Genomic DNA, 20,673 nt, shown 5'->3' with positions numbered 1-20,673 from the left:
TAAAGCTCGTGACATTTTTCTATTTAAAATTCAATACATCTCTTCTACTTTTTTTTCCTTTTTTTTTTTTTTTAATACTTTTTTACATTGAAATATTATGTAATTAGTCGAAAAAAATTAACAAAGATGCAACATTTTTTCCCATTTGGATTTAAATAATTTTCGGTATTAAAACATTAATGATTTAAAAAAATAATTGATGAGTATTTTAAATTAAATGATGGTTTAATCTCACAAATCTTTGTCAATTTTTCCTAAATGAATTTGGATAAATACAACTTTAACTTCTAAATAAGCATAATACATAAATAAATAAATAGTATATTTTTTAATTTGACCATAATTGACATTTAGGTCCTCCAATGAGTATTCACAAATAGACACTTAAACACTCATAAAGTTAAAAAGTAGATATACGTGTCCTATATTAAATATCTCACGTGATTTAACATGCAGGACACATGCATATCACGCAACTTATCATGTCGGATGCGAGTGTCTCACACCATTTGTCATGTAGGACACATGTATCTCACGTCATTTATTGTGTGAGCCACGTGTGTGTCACACCAATTTATTAATCATATGGACACATATATCTCACACAATTTATTATGTGGATGTGTATGTCTACTGGTTCAATTTTTTAACAGTAAATGACATATATGGATTAATTACTAAATAATCCATGGGCCACCAACAAATTAGCTGAAGCATCCATTTTGGTACTTAGAGTTCCTTCATCTCCTTGGGTTGCGTTGGAGTGATACGCAGACTCAAACAAAAACGCCATTCGGTTTAGGAAAGAAGGTCAAACACGAGTCTATCATGTTTTTGGAAATTTAATAATACGTTTTCACACTATTATGTGCAGTTCAATGTAATTTTTTCAACAATTCTTTTCATTATTTGTCTTTTTACTTCTTCTTTTTTTTGCCTCTTTATTTTTCTTTTTAAATATAAAGATAAAAGTTAGAGCCGTCAAAATGGGTTTAGCTCATGGGGCCGACTCGACCCAACCCGTTATTGGGGTAGGGTTGGGACAGATTTTTCAAGCCCAATCAAAACTAGGACTTATAAGTCCGACCCTTGGGCCAAAACATTTTATTTAAGGATAACTTACAATGATCTCACTAGTATATAATCTAATTACTTAAATACACGTTATATTGTAATATTACGAATTATACTAGATTTTGGTATGTCCAAATACATGTAGCTCGAAATATATGGACTCAAAATTAGGTTAATTTGTTCTAGATAGACTCTATCCAAGTAGATTTGCATGTATCTAGGATGCATAGACGAATCTCGCGCCCTCGTCTTTCTCCAATCTTGCTTGTCACTCTCTTATCTCGTTCGCTTATCTAGTATGCGAGATACATGCTAATACACTAAGATTTTTTTATATTGTTATTGAAAAAACACTATTATTTGTCATATTTGATTTGAAAATCTTTTCATTTTCTTGATGTTATAGAATTATAAGTTTGAAAAGAAAAAAATGAAAAAAAGAGGGGCCAACCCGCCCCAGCCCTCAGTCCTTCTAGGGTTGGGTTGGGTTGAACATTTTCAAGCCCTTCCAAATGAAGGGTCGACCGACCCTAGCCCTTCAAACTCCTTGGCCCGTGAGGCTTGGGCCGGGTGGGGTTGGGCCAACCTTTTTTGACACCTCTAATAAAAATATATATAAATAATAATAATAATTAACCTATAACAAAAAATAATTGAGAAAAATATTAGAATCACTATTTTTATTATTTAAAACTTAATTTGGTGTGTGTATATATATATATATATATATATATATATATATATATATAAAAGCTTTTGCAAATGAAAACAAAATTTCTATCTAGAATATGCATCTGTTTTTTATATTTCTTCACAAGTAAAACTTGTTAAATGATATAAATTAAAATATCAGAGTTAAGCTTAAACTCTTTGTTTTTTTATTATTTTTTTTATTTTAGATATATCATATATATTGAAGTGGTGTCACAGAGGATTAAATTTTATTTTTTTAAAAAAAATGAATTGGTTCTTTATGATTATATATACCATATGGGTGATAACACAGAAGATTGAGCTTCTTTTTTTTTTTAAAGAAATGAATTGATTTTCTATAATACTTTATTAGTATGTGATATATTATATATACAATGTGATTGCCACAAAAAATTGAGGAGTGTTTATTTTAAAAGGAATGAACTAATCCTCTACGATACGTTAGTATTATATAATATACACCGCAAGAGTATCATGGAGGACCAAGGAATGTAATACCATGTTGGTATATGATCTATGGAATCAGAAATGTGAATGAAGCATATCAAAGGGTGGCCTTTCATCGTCAAAACAAGATGTGAAAGTGTGAAAAGAAAGAAAAAAGAGGTGAAGTTTCACATCTTGTCAAGAACCCCTACCATTACTTTTGTCCAAACATAAAAGATATTCTTCTAGATAAGTATATGTTGTGTAATAGTAGTAACCACTAACCATTAACAATTTTGTCATAAACCACCAAACTCCAAAAATTTTGGGCTTGGATTTACGAGCCATTGAATTTTGGCCAGTTTAAAATTGGTGCTAAGTGATTACAAAAGCCCGGTTGAAAGGAAGGGCTAAGGCATATTATGTGTCTGAGTATTAAAGAGGAATTAACACAGATAGACAAGTGTTACATACAATTGGCAACATATAGCCCAATATTAATTAGTAATTAATAAACAAATAAAAAATTGGCACATATTAGCCTAAAAGTAATATATACATTTTCTATATTATTTTTAAAATAATAAAAGATATTTAATATCATCTCTCTCCTAACTTCCAACCATTACTCCTTAAAACTAGCAAAAGATTATTTAGAATTATCTCTCCTTTCAAATTATTACGTATTTTTTAAAAATAATAAAAGAAAATTAATTACATCCTTCTTCTAACTTCCAACCATTTCTCCTTAAAACTAGCAAAAGATTATTCCTCTCTCCTTTCAAATTATTTCTATTTTCAAAAATAATAAAAGAAAATTAATACCATCTCTATTCTATCTTCCAATCATTTCCACTCAAAACTAGCAAAATACTGTTTAGAATTATATCTTTTCTTAAATTAGCAAATAATATTTTAATAATGATTATTTTTATTTCAAAGGTATTCCTATGAGTTCATTACCTGGCAATTATTTTGCCTTGAACTCAATCCATATTGGATATATTTGTTTGTATTCATAATAAATTGGTATACAGTTATATTTATTTGCATTAATATCTTCCTATACATTTGTATTGGATACATTCATCCATATTCATTTATAAACTGGTATACATTTGTTTGCATTAATACCTTTCTAATTTTGCATTTGTATGGGATACATTTGTTTGTATTCATAATAAATTTGTATACATTTATTTGCATTAATATCTTTCAAATTTACATAAGTATACATTTGTATTGGATACATTCATCTATATTCATTTATAAATTGGTATACATTTGTTTGCATTAGTATCTTTCCAATTTTCATAGGTATATAGTTGCTTGCATTACTATTTTGGAATGAAATCAACAAAATTCATTAACAAATTTAGAAAATTTTACATTGTTATGTGTTCGTTTGTATTCATTAACAAATTTAGATACATTTGTTGGAGACAATAAATATTCATTATCAAATTCAATCAATGAAATTCGATATTTTAAAAAATTGTCATAAATATTTAATTATTTATTAAAAATTGAAAAAACGACAATTCCAGAAATCACGAAACGTTGTATTTTTTTGGGGAAGAAAACGTTGTAGAACTATAATACAAATACAAAAGTTTTTCAAAAGAAAAACAATCCTGCATCTAACTACCAGATAAAGAATGTAGAAAATTTCAACTTTTTTAAAAAAAATAACACAAACAATCAATATAAAAAAAATTGGTATGATTTGATTTACTTATTGTGAAGAGTTATTGTTGTGATTGATCTTTAATGGAAATATTTTAGAGAAGAAAATAGAAATCCTAAACTTGAAAGAGGGAGAAAAAAAAGGAAGAAAGAGAGAAATTGAAAAATACCATAATTCTTTTTGTTTATAAAATATAAGGAGAGAGAAAAGAAACAATAAAAGCAAATGTGCTAACTCCTAAGAAATAGAGAGAGAAAATAAGGAAAATAAATCAGTTTTTTTAAAAAGAGAAAGTGGCTATTTAATATCAAATAAATATTAAAAAATCTTTTTTTGCTAAAAAATTTAAAGTGAGCTATTTATTGTCAATAAAGACTATAGATTGTCATGTTATGCCATTTTTTCAGTATTAAAATGATCCATAGGACAGTACTGTTACACACAATTGGAAGAATGAAATACTGTTTTAACAAAATATGTTGGACTTGGGCAGGGAATAACTTTAGTATAATCTTATCTTATATATCTTGTTAATTAAATTATTCACAAGTCTTGTCTATTTACATACCACGTTTTGTTCACAAGTTATGTCAAGCGGGGCATAATTTTGGTACAAATCTTATCGGATTGGAAAATCAATGTCGGGAAGGAGGGATAACTATTATAAAAATTATTCGCAAATCTTCTCAGATTATAGACCATGTATCGTTCACAAGTTACATAGTTTTGATACAAACTCTTCACAAGTTTTGTCAAATTGATAAATTATATCTTGTTCACTAGTTCTATCACGCGACAAACTAAGTATAACGATTATGATACAAATTATTCACAAATCATCTCAGATGACATATTATGTCTCGTTTCAAAATTATATCAAGGTGCGACATAGGTACCATAACTTCTGTACAAGTTTTTTTCTTTAGGGTTACCACCTCATGTTTATAACATAATAGTTGACTACAAAATAATTGATATTGTTCAAAACCATTACACCGTCCACTACAAGAAAAGGGTGAATTATATGGAAATTTTCCTGGAAATTTGCATGAAAATCCCCATGCAATTCACACTATTCTTGTAGTGGTCCATATATAAAAAATAAACATTTAAGAAACATATCACATGATAATGGTGCATTATAAAATCAAGAACCGGCAAGATGAGTGAAAAATAAAAGCAAGAATCATGCTATTGCCCTTTATCTGCTGGACGTGTCAAAAAATAAAATCTGGATGCCTTTAAAATCAACAAACTCACTACATAATTTCATTTTTCCTAGAGTTCTCATGTCCTCTTGAAACTTTTATTTATTTTCTACTTTGGAGATATATAGTCTCACACGTAATGACAAATCACAATCATATTATTAAAAAAGCTAGTGATAAACATAAATTTTGTTTTAGTGTTCAAAAGCAATCTTTCAATGTTTTTATATGTTCTCTATTATTTGTGTGGATGAATTCTATATTAAAGTATATAACTTCAATCATAAAAATTATTTTTTCGTCGCATAGCTTCATAATGATTATGCAAAGCTTCCACATATATTTTTTTTAATGAGTCAACATCCGTTATCATTCAAAACATGAATATTTCTGCTCTATTAATTCAATTGATAACTTTAATTCCATATTCCGGACCACATGGCACATACAATTCTAAATCTGATTCATTTGGTGATAGGGTAGATATATACGGGTTCAATCGATTTTTTTTCAATGAAAAATTATATTATATAAAATTACTATATATATATATTGTTTTTTTGGTTGTTTTTATCAAAAACTTATATTATATATAAAATTAAATATACAAAACAAGCTCTTAATTTCTTCATATATTTACTTTTTTAAGTGGCGTGTAAAGAGAAAAATAGACAAACTAATATGAGGCGGAGAGAGTAATAAAAAATATAAAGAACAGTAAAACAAATAGTTAAGTAATTCCTATATATTACATCACATAAATCTAGATTTATTCTCCTATGTAATTCCTGGAAGGATTTAGTTCAATCCTAACTTGTGGAGAACTGCATTCCCTGCATGGAAAGTTATTTAGACCATAAAGAAAAATGTATTTATCCAAAATTAGTTTAGGAAGCTGAAAGAACAAAACAAGTGACTATAGTAATTTGGGTTAACTTATGTAATACTCCCTTAATTAGCATCTTATTTTTTGTACCTTATTCTCTTTTCCCCCCTCCCTATAAAGCACCCTCTTGTACCTTACATCTAATATTCTGTATAATTAACATATTATATTTTGTTCACAAGTTATATATGTCAAGCAGGACATAATTTTGATACAAATCCTTCACAAATCTAGTCGGATTGAAAAAATAAGTATATCAGGTGGAAAGATAAATTTGTTATCATTTTTTCACAAGTTTTGCAAAATAGAAAAAAAAAATCTTTTCAAGTTACACGGAGTGATCTTAGCCAGGGGCGGATCTACGTGGGAGTGAAGGTTTCTGAACCTTCTTGATCAAAAAATTACATTATATGTATAAGGTCGGATTTGAATATTCTGTGTATATAACATTAAATGAACCTCCTCTCACAATTGAGAGGCGTAGCCGTCTAGAGGGTTCATGTTTCAACATGTCATTAAGGTTTTGTGTTCACTGAACTTTTGCGGGATGAGCAAAGTTTGCATATATTGTTAAATTATTCAATAGTTTTATTGGTTTGTCAAGAATTCACATTATTCTATCTGTCTTGTTAAATTATTCTTAAATCTTATCTGATTGACAAAATTTGCGTTTGTTGTTCAATTGTTCACAAATTATGCCTATTTGATATGACTTGATACTATATTTATTCTACTTGCCTTGTTAAATTATTTGCAAGTAATGCCAAAAGTCTTATCGGATTGGAAAACTTGAATGTGTTGTTTAGTTGTTCGATTATAAAATTTATTGGACCGGTCAGACATGAATCATGTATACTATTTCCATTTTACCTTTCTTCTTAAATTTTTTTTTTTTTTAAATGTCTTTCAAATAAACAAACTTGTTTGCGTCGTTCAATTATTTATATCTATAAAAAAGTTATTTTCTAATCAAGTTTTTTGAATTCATAAAACATAGAAATCAAATGGATACCGACCTACAAATATATATACTGTACTTTGTGCAAATAAATGGGATCAAATCTTGTTGCTTCAAATGTCCAAGAGTGACCAACATGGATCGTAGTGCAGTGGTGAGACTGTCTCGTCCTTAATAAGAGATTTCGGGTTCAAATTTTGAGTATGGAGAAAATTTTATTGAAAGTGCTATTCTAGTATGGACTTTATAGTGTGCAAAATCAGATCCATGATGAAAAAAAAACCCCAAATAGTGCTAATCCTATATGCATGTCATTAAAGTTTGGAGCTCAATATAGAAGGAAGAAAAACAAATCTAAATTTCATGAAAGTTATAGATTAACCTGATAGTGGTGCATTAAAAAATCAAATGAATTACCGGCAATTGGCAAAATGAATGAAAAATAAAAGCAAAAATAATGAGATTGCCCTTAATCTGTGGACGTGTCAAAAATAATAATAATCTGGATGCTTCTAAAATTAACAAACTAATCACTACATAATTTCATTTTTGCTGGAGTTCTCCAGATGTCCCCCTTGAAATTTTATTTTCTTTTACAGTAAGAGATAGTCTAACACGTAATAACAAAACACAATCATATTATTAATTAAAAGTTTGTGATAAAATATGAAAACGAATTTCATTTCAGTGCTCGAAAGTAATATTTCAAAGTTTTTGTATTTTCTTTATTATGTGTGTACTATATAACTTCAACCATAAAAAATATTTTTTTCATCTCATATATTCATACTAATAACTAATTATGCCAAGCTTCCACATAGTTTTTGGGAATGAGTCAACATCCATTACATTACGATCATCATTCAACACGTAAATATTGTTGGATTTTAAAAGGTGTGAATAAAAAATAAAGAGTTGTTACTTTAATAAAAAATTGTACCTTTTTGATGGATTATGATTTTTTTAAAGGGTTGTGACTTTCCGATAATAAGGCACAATAAACATTTGTTCACACTACCCTTTGTTGTTTATAAATCAAGGGTTTCCTCTTATTTTTCAACAACGAAAGTCTAGGGGTGTACAAAACCGAACCGAAAACTGAACCAAACCGCAAATCGAGTCAAATCGAGAAAAAAAACCGACTAGTGGTTGATTTGACTTGGTTTGGTATTGAAAAAAAAAATCCGACTATATTTGGGTTGATTTGGTTTTAACTAAAAAAAACCAGCCCGAGACCAAACCAACCCGACATTATATATATAATTTTAAAATTTTATTTTATACATAAAAATATTTACTTTGATATAATTTTTAAAGTTTCTTATACTTTTTCATAGTTTTTATCTTTTAATATATTATTTCAAGTTTGAAACTTAGAATTCTAAATGGTTCAATAAAGATTATAGTCCACAGATGTTGTTAATTGTAATAAAGCTTAAATCAAAATCAAATTAATATTAATGCAAAAAGAAAATCAATTCAACACTAAGAATGACAATAATATTGAATATTTGTTCTTTGGTTTTACATTGGTTTAGACAATTCAAATACATAATCTAATTTTAATTTCTTTTAATATTTAGTCATGTAACTAATACTTATTAAACTTATTTTAGCATGATTTAGTACTTTTAAATTATGATCATTTTCATTATGACTTGTTAATTTGCAATATTTGTTTTACGTGATTTCATTATTATTATTATTATTCTGTTGGATATTTTAGTGTCATTACTCATATCATATTTTGTATTATTTTCTTAAGAGACACCTTAGATAGTTGTATTTTGGTAAAGACTAAAGAAATATCTGGAGTGCAAGTAAATTATATGTTTGTATGAATACTTTACTGGAAAAATCCAAAAATCTGAAAACCCGAATTTAATTGGTTTGGTTTGGTTTATAGATTTAAAAATCTGACACAAATGGTTTGTTTGATATTAGAAAAACCCGAACCAACCCGGCCATGTACACCCCTAAACGAAACAATGAAGTTCTGGACTTCTTCTACTACTACTAATACTAAATCTAGTATACTAAGTGTACTTTACTGCCATTGAGTGGTTCGCCGACACCGTAATTTAGGTATTGATACACTAGTGAGTAAAATCGTTCTATCTTGAGAGTGCATTCAGTGGACTCGATTTTTGTTTTTTGAGAAAACTATTTTGTATATTATTTCTAATCTATTTCAAGTTCAATTTCTTTACTAGTTTTACATTTTTAGTTTTAAAAATACTCTTTAAACTTTATTATTTCTTATCAAGTTCTGCAAAAAAAATTGTTCTAAATCAGTATCTTAAGAATATAGGACCAACAAGAAGTATTTCTACTCCATTAATTCAATAAATAACTTTAATTTCATATTCCGGATCACACGACACATACAATTCTGAATTTGATTCATTTGGTGCTAGTGAAGAGATTAGTTCAATTGGTTATTTTTTTAATGAAAAATTATTCAAAAATATGTTTTATATATAAAATAAAATATACAAAACATCCTCTTAATTTATTTATAAATTTACTTTTTTTTATATATAATAATAAAATTATCATAATTGCCACTACCACTGTGAAAATAACAACTGGGATAATTCACGAATATCTCCTAATCTAGAACCACCAATTAGCCGCATTTGATTTATATTAGACATTGGAGCCCGTTTATATATATAGACAGATGATATGTGTTTGTTGTTTATACATAATTTTTTAGTATTTAATTATAAATTAATAACTAACATTCATTTTCAGTTTATTAAATTACTTTTTTTCGTTCTATATTAATTGCCCATATTTTATTAGAAATAGAGATTCTAAAATAATTGTCAATTTACGAAATCAACTGAAAAAAATCTAACCTTACAACTAATTCCTTTTTAAATGTCTAATAGATTGTAAAGTTAAGTGAAAAATAAAATAAAATTGTAAAGTTAAAAAAAAGTTCCTTAAGGTGTAAATTAGTAAAATTATCATTTTTTATTTATAATTTTTGAGTGACTTGGAAAGAAATAAATGAAGAACTAATATGAAACCAATAGAGTAATAAAAAAAATATATAAAAAGCTCGATAAAACAAATAGTTATGTAATTTCTATAAATTACGTCATATAAATCTAGATTAATTCTCCCATGTAATTCGTACAAGGATTTAGTTCAAATCCTAATTTGTGGAGAACTGCATGGAATATTCCGTCATATTCCTTCGAATTTCCATAAATCCTCCCAACTAAGATGAAAAGTTATTTATACCATAAAGTAAAAAGATTTATCGACCGTAGGATCAAAATCTAACGGCTAATATCCAAAACCAAGTGACTAAAGGAATCTGCGTTAACTTACCACTAACTTATGTAATATTCCTTGGCATCTTATTTATTTTGTACCTCTTTCACTTTTTTTCCCCTCCCTATAAAGCTCCCTCTTCATATGTTTGATGTTATACATCCCATAACAATAACAAACAGAGGTCTTCTCTCTTTTTTCGTCTCTAATTCCTCCATAATTTACTCAACAAAGAATGGCTGGAATTGTAGTGTTTTTCGACTTTGACAAAACGATTATCGATGTGGATAGTGATAATTGGGTGGTGGATGAGTTAGGCGCCACTGATTTGTTCAATCAGCTTCTCCCCACTATGCCATGGAACTCTCTCATGGTACCTTTTTTTTTTCTTATATTACTATACTTTTATGCTTGCCTCTCAAGCTTTGCGCAATGGGCTTATAATTTCTGTTGTGTTCCAAATTACAGGATAGAATGATGAACGAACTTCATACCCAAGGCATAACAATACAAGACATTGAAGAGGTACTGAAACGGGTTCCCATACACCCTAGGATTGTTCCAGCTATTAAATCAGCTTATGCATTAGGGTATGTATCTCATAATTTCAGCTATGTATTTACTCTGTAAATTGCGAGGTTTAAACTAATTGAATGTGTGTTAATATTATATTCAGGTGTGATTTGAGAGTAATAAGCGATGCAAATGTATTCTTCATTGAAACTATCTTGAAACATGTCGGAATTAGGGATTGTTTCTCTGAGATCAACACGAATCCAGGCTACGTCGATGAGGAAGGCAGGCTTCGAATCCTCCCTTATGTTGATTTTCAAACATCCCCTCATGGATGCAATCTCTGCCCACCCAACATGTGCAAGGTAACTAAATCCTTTTAATTTAGATTTAATGTGAAATTAGCTAATTCCTGAATTAGTTTTCCTAATTGAGATTCTGTTTAATGCAGGGTATGATAGTAGAGAGAATTCAAGGCATCTTGGCTAAGGAAGGGAAGAAAAGAATGATATATTTAGGTGATGGAATCGGCGATTTCTGTCCCAGTTTGAAGCTCATGGAAACAGATTTTGTGATGCCAAGAAAAGATTTCCCAGCCTGGAATTTGATAAATAAAAACAGGACACTAGTAAAAGCAACTGTCCACGAGTGGACTGATGGGGAAGAATTCGAGCACATTCTACTACAACTAATTAACACAATCACTGTTGAAGAAAGCCAATTGTTATCAGTTGAGTACTGCAAATTCCAGACAATGTCAAAAGCAGCAACTCATGGAGCATTGCCACGGGCTCTTCCAGTGCCTTACTAAGTACTAATGGGCTACGAGATTGTTGTAGACAGTTTTTCTTTCGAAAGTTAAAAAGTGATTGCTATTTTTTAACATGTGGTTTGAGTTCAGAAGATTCAATTTCACTCATAATTTTCGACCCACCACATAAACTTATGAGTAACAAATTATTAAAATTGTACTCATAAATAGTATACAAACATGAACTTGTATTTTTTTTAAATAATTCAATGTTAAAGAATCTAAAAATTTTGAACCTACAGAGTGTAATAGTCTGTTTGGTCCTCCTTTTCGGAGGCAAAAACAAAAACACGAAAATTCCCTAATTTTTTATTTTGACAACATTATTGCTCTCTCCGATTTTTAATTTGTTTGACCTATTGACTTGACACGGAGGTTTAAAAAATAATGAATTGAATCTCTGGTCTTAAATTAAAGATAAGTCAAATGTATCAAAATATTTTTAATCTTGTGATATTAAACATGTCACGTGCAAAATAGGAAATACCATGTTTCTAAAAAGGAAACGAGTCGCTCTTTTTTCAATCGGCTTAAAAATGAAAGTAATTCAAATAATAGAGATATTTTTGAACAAAATTATTAACGACAAAGGTATTTTTAAATTAAATTATAAGTGAAGTTATTTTTTTTTTATTTCGCATAGTTTAAGAATAATTTACCCTTTTCTGTATTAAAAATACTGAATCTGTCCCCGCCTTTCTATAAACTCCTATATTTGTTTTTATTGAATAATTTTAGAATATTTCTGCCTTCCGATGGTAAATGGCAGGTAAGGTGCAAAGAGGATGTGTCTTTTGCTGAAATTAATCATATCCGTGTGTCGGTGAATATACCATATATTATATAGTAAATTGTAGTTGGAAAATAAAATGATAAAAATAAATAAATAAGGCATACAAATTTTGTTTTCTTTAAGGAGATTTAAGTTTAATTTAACCGATTAATATTATAACAAAAACAACTTTTAGCGGCAATAAATGTATATATTAACAGAGAGTGGTAAAAAATTTATCAGCATTATATTCAGTGTCACTATAGATATTATGGATATTTACAAAGAATAGCTAATTGACGCTAAAAAGTAAAAATACATATTTAACGGCAATTAAGTTATTGCCACTAAAGATCCTTTTTGGTGTAGCAATATATATTACTCTGGACCCATTCTATTCAGATACAACAACTGAATAATATCATGTGACTCAAACAACTCTAAATAAGGTGAAAAGTTTATATAACCCATCATTTGAACACACGACCTTCCTTCAAATTCTCTCTTTTGAGTAGTGAATAAAATTGAGGTAATATCTCAAAAGATTACTCAACTTTGAGAATTTACTAAGCTAGCGTTTGGCCATAGATTTTCAAAAAAAATTGGCAAATATTATTTGGGTTAAAATTTGGGTGAAATTTCACCATGTGTTTGGTCATAGTATTTAGGAAACATGTTTCACTTTTTTAGGAAATATGATTTATACTCATAAGTTTTAAAAACTACCAAAACTAACCATACGTTTGTATTACAAGTCAATTGGATCTTCGTTGCAACAAATAACAAGTAGTGTCCATGACACTAAAGCAATATGGTAGTTCGGAATGAGTACAACAAGCATCGTCCTATACTTCGTGAAGTAGACAAAGCACATGACTTTGTTACCCTGAGCCGATTGTTCACCATTTTCATCAATGAACATATTATCACTTTCATATTCACTGAATATTCTATCACTACTTTGGTGTTTACGTAAAAAATTATGTAATACAACGCAAACAACTATTATAGAGGGTGTTTTTGTAAAAGATAAAAGTTTGGTGTAGAGTTTAAATTTTTAAAAGATCCCAAATAATGAGATTTGACCCAAATACTAGTTTTTTAATATTTGAGAATTTGGGTCATTTGGCAAAAATATTTGTCAAATAATGACAAGTTGTATGGATAAATACTATTTGTCAAATTTTCCCCTAAATTTTACTTGAGAAATCTATGGCCGGATCCTACTCATTGAATTTCGTGATTTCAATGATTTGTCTGGCTACCACAATATACCTCTAAATTTGAATTTCCTCTATCTTCCTTCTTTATTTTTCCCCTTAATTCTCGTCAAAGCTAATGAACTGATTAAATATATTAACTTTAAAAAATCAAAATTGTCCAATCATATATATATATATATATATATATATATATATATATATATATATATATATATATAAAGTTAGATAAAAAATAAGTGATGTGGCACCTCTCAATGGCCAAGGATCTTATTTATCTTTTTTGTGGTTTTGTTGACATTTTTTCTAATTTTTCTCAATTATTTTATTTCATAAAATCATCTTCTAAATTCACACCTCTACAATTTCATAAATTTAAATCTTAATTAATTTAGTAATATCTACAACTCCTAACCTTTCATATTCATAACCTTCATATTATTTAATATACAAATTTATACTCCTTAAAATGACACTTATAAAAACTTATCTTGATACATGTATAATGATTATTTTATTTTCATTTACCACTATAATATTGTAATAATAGGAACAATTGTATTAGTGTTGTAAAAAGTTATTCAACTCTTGGTACTTTTTCTACATCTTCGTCGTTGCATACACGTATTCTTTTTAAAAAATTATATCTTCTCACTACTGATAATCTCTATACGATAAATTATGTGATTAATTTTATTTTATTTTTATTGTAAAAGTAAAACCTCAACAACAGTGTTTCACTATAGCAACTTGATTTTCTCTTATCACAGTGCATACAATAAGAATGAAAGTTTAAATATATATTTTAATATTAATGGATCTTATGTGACACAAATATGTAGTAAATGAATGCCAGTATGAGCATCAAATATCGGGAAAAAATTCTCTAACTTATTAATCTCGGGCATAAATATGTTCGAATGTAATTCAAGTATATTTTTTTCTCACCATGATTTAGTACAAATATATTTTGATTTGTTTATTTTTTATTATAGAGTCATTTATACAAAATAAAAAAAAAGTCATGTAATTTATGATCGAGTAGATTTAGTATTGTTGGTTGAACCAATAATATTACTATAAGAATCATTGAATTTAGTATGAAACTATGATACTTAGATTGTTACTTAACTGAAGCTTTTCATATCAATTTTTATGTTTTCATCTTTTTTATCAGCAATTTTAAATTGAAAATGCAGCATGAGATTTTTTAGCAATTTTTCTGAATAGATAATATTAGAATCGTAACTTACTTTGTATTTCTCTCTTTTATTATATCATTTATTAATTATTTTAAAATATATTTAATATCCTTTTATATCCGTACGAAGCACGGACAACTACACTAGTTCATAATAATTAAGGACTACCCTTTTATAATTGATATTGTTTAAAATCACTACACCGTTCATATATAAAAAGTAAACATCTAAGAAACATATCTCATGATAATGGTGCATTACAAAATCAAGATCTGGCAAGATGAGTGAAAAATAAAAGCAAGAATCATGCTATTGCCTTTTATCTGGTGGACGTGTCAAAAATAATAATAATTTGAATGCTTCTAAATCAACAAACTGATCACTACATAATTTCATTTTCCTAGAGTTCTCCAGATGTCCCCTTGAAATTTCATTTCTTTCTACAGTGGAGATAATCTTACACGTAATGACAAATCACAATCATAGTATTAAAAGCTTGTTGTAAAAATAAATTTATTTTTAGTGTTCAAAAGCAATATTTCAAAGTTTTTGTATGTGCTCTATTATTTGTATGGATAAATCCTATATTAGAATATATAACTTCAATCATTAAAATCATTTTTTCATCGCTTAGCTTCATAATAATTATGTAAAGCTTTTACATAAATTTTTCAGAATAAGTCAACATTCGTTACGATCAATGATTAATATTATCATTCAAAACGTGAATATTTCTGCTCCATTAATCCAATTGATAACTTTTGATTCATATGCCACTTGACATATACAATTCTGAATCTGATTCATTTGGTGTTAGGGAAGAGACAATCGATTTTTTTAATGAAAAGTAATATATATATATTCTGAATATCTCTCCATCTAAGGTTGCTTTCGAAAGAAGAAACAAGCTCATCCTCAGCAAAAGCTGAAAAACCTATATTGAGAAACCAGAAAGCAAAACTAACCAAGTTCCTTCAGGAACAAAAGTGTTTGATACTTTTCCCTGGCGGGAGAAGTTACTACTCACTACTCATACTCTTAAAGGTACCTAACATTTTTCTTCGAAGGGTGTTCTCTCAGAAAATGTAATCTGCCTCTCAAGTATGAAGTTCCTCTCCTTTTATAGATGCAAGGAGGGACTTATTACAAAATATAAGTTTTTAGGGACTTCCCTAAACTTCTACATATTTTCTCTTTCGTCCTTCACTGATTGAAGATTCTTTGTTGATAAGATGAGAATGTCTTTGTCTTCTTTTGTTGATGGCCGACAAGATGTGACCTCTCTTTTTCACTTTGAGAAAAAGAATTTCTTCCATATTTTATTGAAAGTTTAGGATTACTAGAACTTCTGAACCTCAATACAGAAGATTGCATCGATGGCAAGTGTTATTATCATCTGGTTTTACAAACAGACGCATTTGATTATCATTGGGGAGCATTATTGCAAACCGATTTATCACGAATATGAGATTCAGTTTGAAAAAACACAAGAAATAGGAAGTTCTAGTAATCCTAAACTTTCAATAGAATATGGAAGAAATTCTATTCGAAAAAGTATATCTAACCGATATCCTACAAAGATTCTAGAAATTTTGAATATTACTAGAATAAAAGGAAGAATTTTCAATGGAATTGAATGGAAACATCAAGAAATCTTGATACAAACAGGAGCGACAGCTAACCATGTAAAAGGTATTCTACTAGATGGATTATCAATATACGAAGGTAAGCAATATACGTATAAAACCTTCGAAGGAAATAACTTTAGTTGTAAAAAATGGTAGATTTACCTATACAACTAGATACAATAAGAATAACAGTTCCATGTTATATTACATCATGAAAGTGATCAGGATTTAATATTAGGAAACCTTTTCCTAAATAATTTAGAAGACTATAGTATAGGAAAAAATGGCATAGAAATGTTATACAAAGGTGAAACATGTTTCATACCAAAAATGTAAATGCCAAAAGAAACTATTTTTAAAGTTTCAGTTTTCATAGAAATAACTTTCTATGATACAAAAATAACAATCTGTTGTCAAATAGACAATGGATCTGAAACAAGTCTAGCAAAATCTTTTTTAATAAAAGATTGGGACATAAATAAAAATAACATATCAATGATTGGAATCACGGGAGATAAAGAAAAATTTTCAAAGTCTAAAGAGAAAGTAGAGATAATCTTAGGATCAATTCATTTGACTAATATTTGGATTCCTCCTAAATAAACATAATTCATTTTTTTCCTTTTCTTTTCAGGAATTTTCCTAAGAATTGATCTATCATAGGTTTTGTTAACATGTTTAGTTTATGTTTTCCTGTTGTTTGGGTAATTTCTATTACTTTTTCTATTTCCTGATATTCATGATAGGAAATTTTATCTCTTGCAAAAATTCTTTGCATTCTACTTCATAGATTATCTTCTGTTTTAAGATTTAATTTTAATCCTTTGATTTTTCTAAATATCTCTCCATCAAAGGCTGCTTTTAAAGCATATCCTCTGTGATCTTCTTCAGTTTCTAAGATTTGAACTGAATCTTCTCTTTCTTGAATTTCTTTACTCATTTAGTTAGAATCTTCTGAACTGGTTGAGTATTCTTCATAGATTTCATTAAAGAAGTCTTCACTTCCTATAGATTTTATTGATTCTAGATCAGAATCAATATCTACTCTGTCAATTTTTCAGATTTTTACTCTTCTCTTGTTACATTCGTAACTTTTATGGCCTTCTTCACCACAATTATAACATTTGCATTTTTCTGCAGGTTTTGTTTTTGTAAATTCTTTTTTCTTCTTATAGTATTTTTTTCTAGGTACATAATTTTGTCTAGAAATATTTTTTCTTTTTATTAAACCCTTTTTTAGTTTTCTTTTCTTATAAGGTTTATCATTACATCCCCATTGAGTGGCTGCATTTGTATCTAGACAGTATATCTGTGTCTTTTAAGGTTAGATATACTTTTTCTAATAGAATTGGTAAGAGAAGATTCAGTTTTTATTTTTTCAACTGATATGTAGTTTGAAGAATACTATTTCTTCCATATTCTATTGAAAGTTTAGGATTACTAGTCCTGACACCTGGTGGAGATGCAGGGGATGTTAACAGGTTTAGTTTTTAAATAATTAGAAGCAACGGAAGAAACATGGAAACAAATATATATATATAAAATTAAATACACAAAACATGCTCTGAATTTTTTCATATATTTATTTTTTTATATCATAAATCATCATAATTGCCATTTGCCACTACCACAGAAATAGTAACAATTGGAATTATGATCGAATATCTCCTAATATAGAACCACCACTTGCTCTCTTATTCAGATTCCCTTCTTGCTACTGTCACCGTAAATATTTACCCGTATTAAGTTATTTTTATACTAAAAATATATATTAAGAATTTTTTATTTATGATTTTTAAGTGGCATGCAAGGAATATGAGATGGAGCCGGAAGGAGTAATTAAAATATAAAGAACACTATAAAAACAAATAAATCTAGATTAATTCTCCCATGTAATTCGTACAAGGATTTAGTTCAATCCTAATTTGTGGAGAACCGCATGGAATATTCTGTCATATTCCTTCGAATTTCCATAAATCCTCCCAACTAAGATGAAAAGTTATGTATACCCATAAAGTAAAAAAGATTTATCGACGGTAGGCTCAAAATCTAACGGCTAATATCCAAAACCAAGTGACTAAAGGAATTTGTGTTAACTTACCACTAACTTATGTAATATTCCTTGGCATCTTATTTTTTTTGTACCTTATTCCCTTCCCCCCTCCCTATAAATCTCCCTCTTCATATGTTTGGTGTTCACAAACTCAAATACATACCATAACAACAACAAACAGAGGTTTTCTCTCTTGTCTCGTCTCTTATTCCTCCATAATTTAATCAAAAAAGAATGGCTGGAATTGTAGTGTTTTTCGACTTTGACAAGACGATTATCGATGTGGATAGTGATAATTGGGTGGTGGATGAGTTAGGCGCCACTGATTTGTTCAATCAGCTTCTCCCCACTATGCCATGGAACTCTCTCATTGTACCTTTTTTGTTCTTATATTACTGTACTTTTATGCTTGTCTCTCAAGCTTTGCGCAATGGGCTTATAATTTCTGTTGTGTTCCAAATTACAGGATAGAGTGATGAACGAACTTCATACCCAAGGCATAACAATACAAGACATTGAAGAGGTACTGAAACGGGTTCCCATACACCCTAGGATTGTTCCAGCTATTAAATCAGCTTATGCATTAGGGTACGTATCTCATAATTTCAGCTTTGTATTTCCTCTGTTTTCTTTAAATCTGCATAATATAAATCAGAGGTTTAAACTAATTCAATGTGTGTTAATATTATATTCAGGTATGATTTGAGAGTAATAAGCGATGCAAATGTATTCTTCATTGAAACTATTTTGAAACATCTCGGAATTAGGGATTGTTTCTCTGAGATCAACACGAATCCAGGCTACGTCGATAAAGAAGGCAGCCTTCGAATCCTTCCTTATGTTGATTTTCAAACATCCCCTCATGGTTGCAATCTCTGCCCTCCCAACATGTGCAAGGTAACTAAATACTAAATCCTTTAATTTAGATTTAATATGAAATTAACTAATTCCTGAATTAGTTTTCCTAATTGAGATTCTGCTTAATGCAGGGTATGATAATAGAGAGAATTCAAGCCATCTTGGCTAAGGAAGGGAAGAAAAGAATGATCTATCTAGGCGATGGAATCGGCGATTTCTGCCCCAGTTTGAAGCTAAGGGAAGGAGATTTTGTGATGCCAAGAAAAGATTTCCCAGCTTGGAATTTGATAAACAAAAACAGGACACTAGTAAAAGCAGCTGTCCACGAGTGGACTGATGGGGAAGAACTCGAGCGAATTCTGCTACAACTAATCAACACAATCAACATTGAAGAAAGCCAATTGTTATCAGTGGAGTTCTGCAAATTCCAGACGATACCCAAAGCAGCTCATGGAGCCTTGCCACAGGCTCTTCCTGTGCCTTACTGAATACTAATGGCAAATCATCAACATGAAAAAAGAGATAAACTAAAAGTGGGCTATGAGATTGTTATGCTTTATTTTGTATATATTTGGCATATTTTATATCGAAACTTAAAAAGTGATTGCTATATTTGAACGTTGCGGTTTGAGTTCAGAAGACTCTTAACTACTCTATTAGGAAATTAAAGGAGTCTTTTTAAAACGGATTTACTTGTTACAATTCTGTTAACCTATTTAATATTCCCTCCATTCCATATTAACTTAAGCTTTGAGGTATTTCACACCCTTTAAGAAAAGTAGGTTAGGACATAAACTGAACATAATTTTTCATTTTTACCCTTATTAATTATTGTAAAAAAGAACTAAACATTAATTATAATAACTAATTCCAATACTAACTTAAAGGGTAAAATTGAAAGAATATTTTAAAAATAGTTTTGAAGATTGAAAACTTTAAGTTAATTTGAAAAATGAAAAATGGCTTAAAGCTTAAGTTAATGTGGAATGGAGGGAGTAGTAATTGGATAATTTGAGACCATTGTTTAATTTTGTCACGTTTGAAGAATTTGTACAAAATTAACCTCAGCACAACACAATAACTGAGGAGTGAAACCCAAGCACCCAAGTAGGTCCACCCGGCTTCAAATTTCAAACTGTTAATTCTGACTTCGCTTCTGACACAATTGAAAGAATAAAATACTCTTTTAACAAATTGTGTTGTGTGGGGCATAATTTTAGTACAATTTTTTCTCTATTTTACCTTGTTAAATTATTCACAAGTTTTATTGATTTTACATACCAAGTTTTGTTCACAAGCTATATCAAGTGGGGCATTTTTTTTCATCACAAAGAAAACTTGCAGCCATTATCCTTTAGGTGTGCACACGGTAAAA

At 28.9% G+C, this 20,673-nt stretch overlaps 2 protein-coding genes across 2 annotated transcripts; both read left to right on the top strand.

The window, feature by feature from the left end:
- Positions 1-10,401: 10,401 nt before the first annotated feature.
- Positions 10,402-11,580, top strand: LOC125829955 (inorganic pyrophosphatase 1-like). The gene is made up of 4 exons (XM_049509187.1): positions 10,402-10,614; positions 10,710-10,831; positions 10,918-11,119; positions 11,206-11,580. Exons 1-4 carry the CDS (start codon positions 10,477-10,479, stop codon positions 11,563-11,565), a joined length of 822 nt encoding a protein of 273 aa, XP_049365144.1. The 5' UTR covers positions 10,402-10,476; the 3' UTR covers positions 11,566-11,580.
- A 7,028-nt stretch (positions 11,581-18,608) lies between these two features.
- LOC125830071 (inorganic pyrophosphatase 1-like) lies at positions 18,609-19,831 on the top strand. The gene is made up of 4 exons (XM_049509297.1): positions 18,609-18,812; positions 18,907-19,028; positions 19,136-19,337; positions 19,430-19,831. The coding sequence occupies exons 1-4, from the start codon at positions 18,675-18,677 to the stop codon at positions 19,784-19,786; spliced, it is 819 nt and encodes a 272-aa protein (XP_049365254.1). The 5' UTR covers positions 18,609-18,674; the 3' UTR covers positions 19,787-19,831.
- The last annotated feature ends 842 nt before the right edge of the window (positions 19,832-20,673 follow it).

The sequence above is a fragment of the Solanum verrucosum genome, unplaced genomic scaffold (genome assembly GCF_900185275.1).
Source record: "Solanum verrucosum unplaced genomic scaffold, falcon-dt-bn FXZP01000102.1, whole genome shotgun sequence".
NCBI lineage: Eukaryota > Viridiplantae > Streptophyta > Magnoliopsida > Solanales > Solanaceae > Solanum > Solanum verrucosum.
Note: the sequence above shows the minus strand (reverse complement) of the source record. Positions and strands in the feature narration are given on the sequence as shown.

Excerpts from the sequence above, each read along its gene's own strand:
- LOC125829955 (XM_049509187.1), top strand. The coding sequence starts at position 10,477 with ATGGCTGGAATTGTAGTGTTTTTCGACTTTGACAAAACGATTATCGAT. Across the intron at positions 10,832-10,917 it reads AAATCAGCTTATGCATTAGG|GTGTGATTTGAGAGTAATAA; the intron begins GTATGTATCTCA and ends TATTATATTCAG. Across the intron at positions 11,120-11,205 it reads GCCCACCCAACATGTGCAAG|GGTATGATAGTAGAGAGAAT; the intron begins GTAACTAAATCC and ends TGTTTAATGCAG.
- LOC125830071 (XM_049509297.1), top strand. The coding sequence starts at position 18,675 with ATGGCTGGAATTGTAGTGTTTTTCGACTTTGACAAGACGATTATCGAT. Across the intron at positions 19,029-19,135 it reads AAATCAGCTTATGCATTAGG|GTATGATTTGAGAGTAATAA; the intron begins GTACGTATCTCA and ends TATTATATTCAG. Across the intron at positions 19,338-19,429 it reads GCCCTCCCAACATGTGCAAG|GGTATGATAATAGAGAGAAT; the intron begins GTAACTAAATAC and ends TGCTTAATGCAG.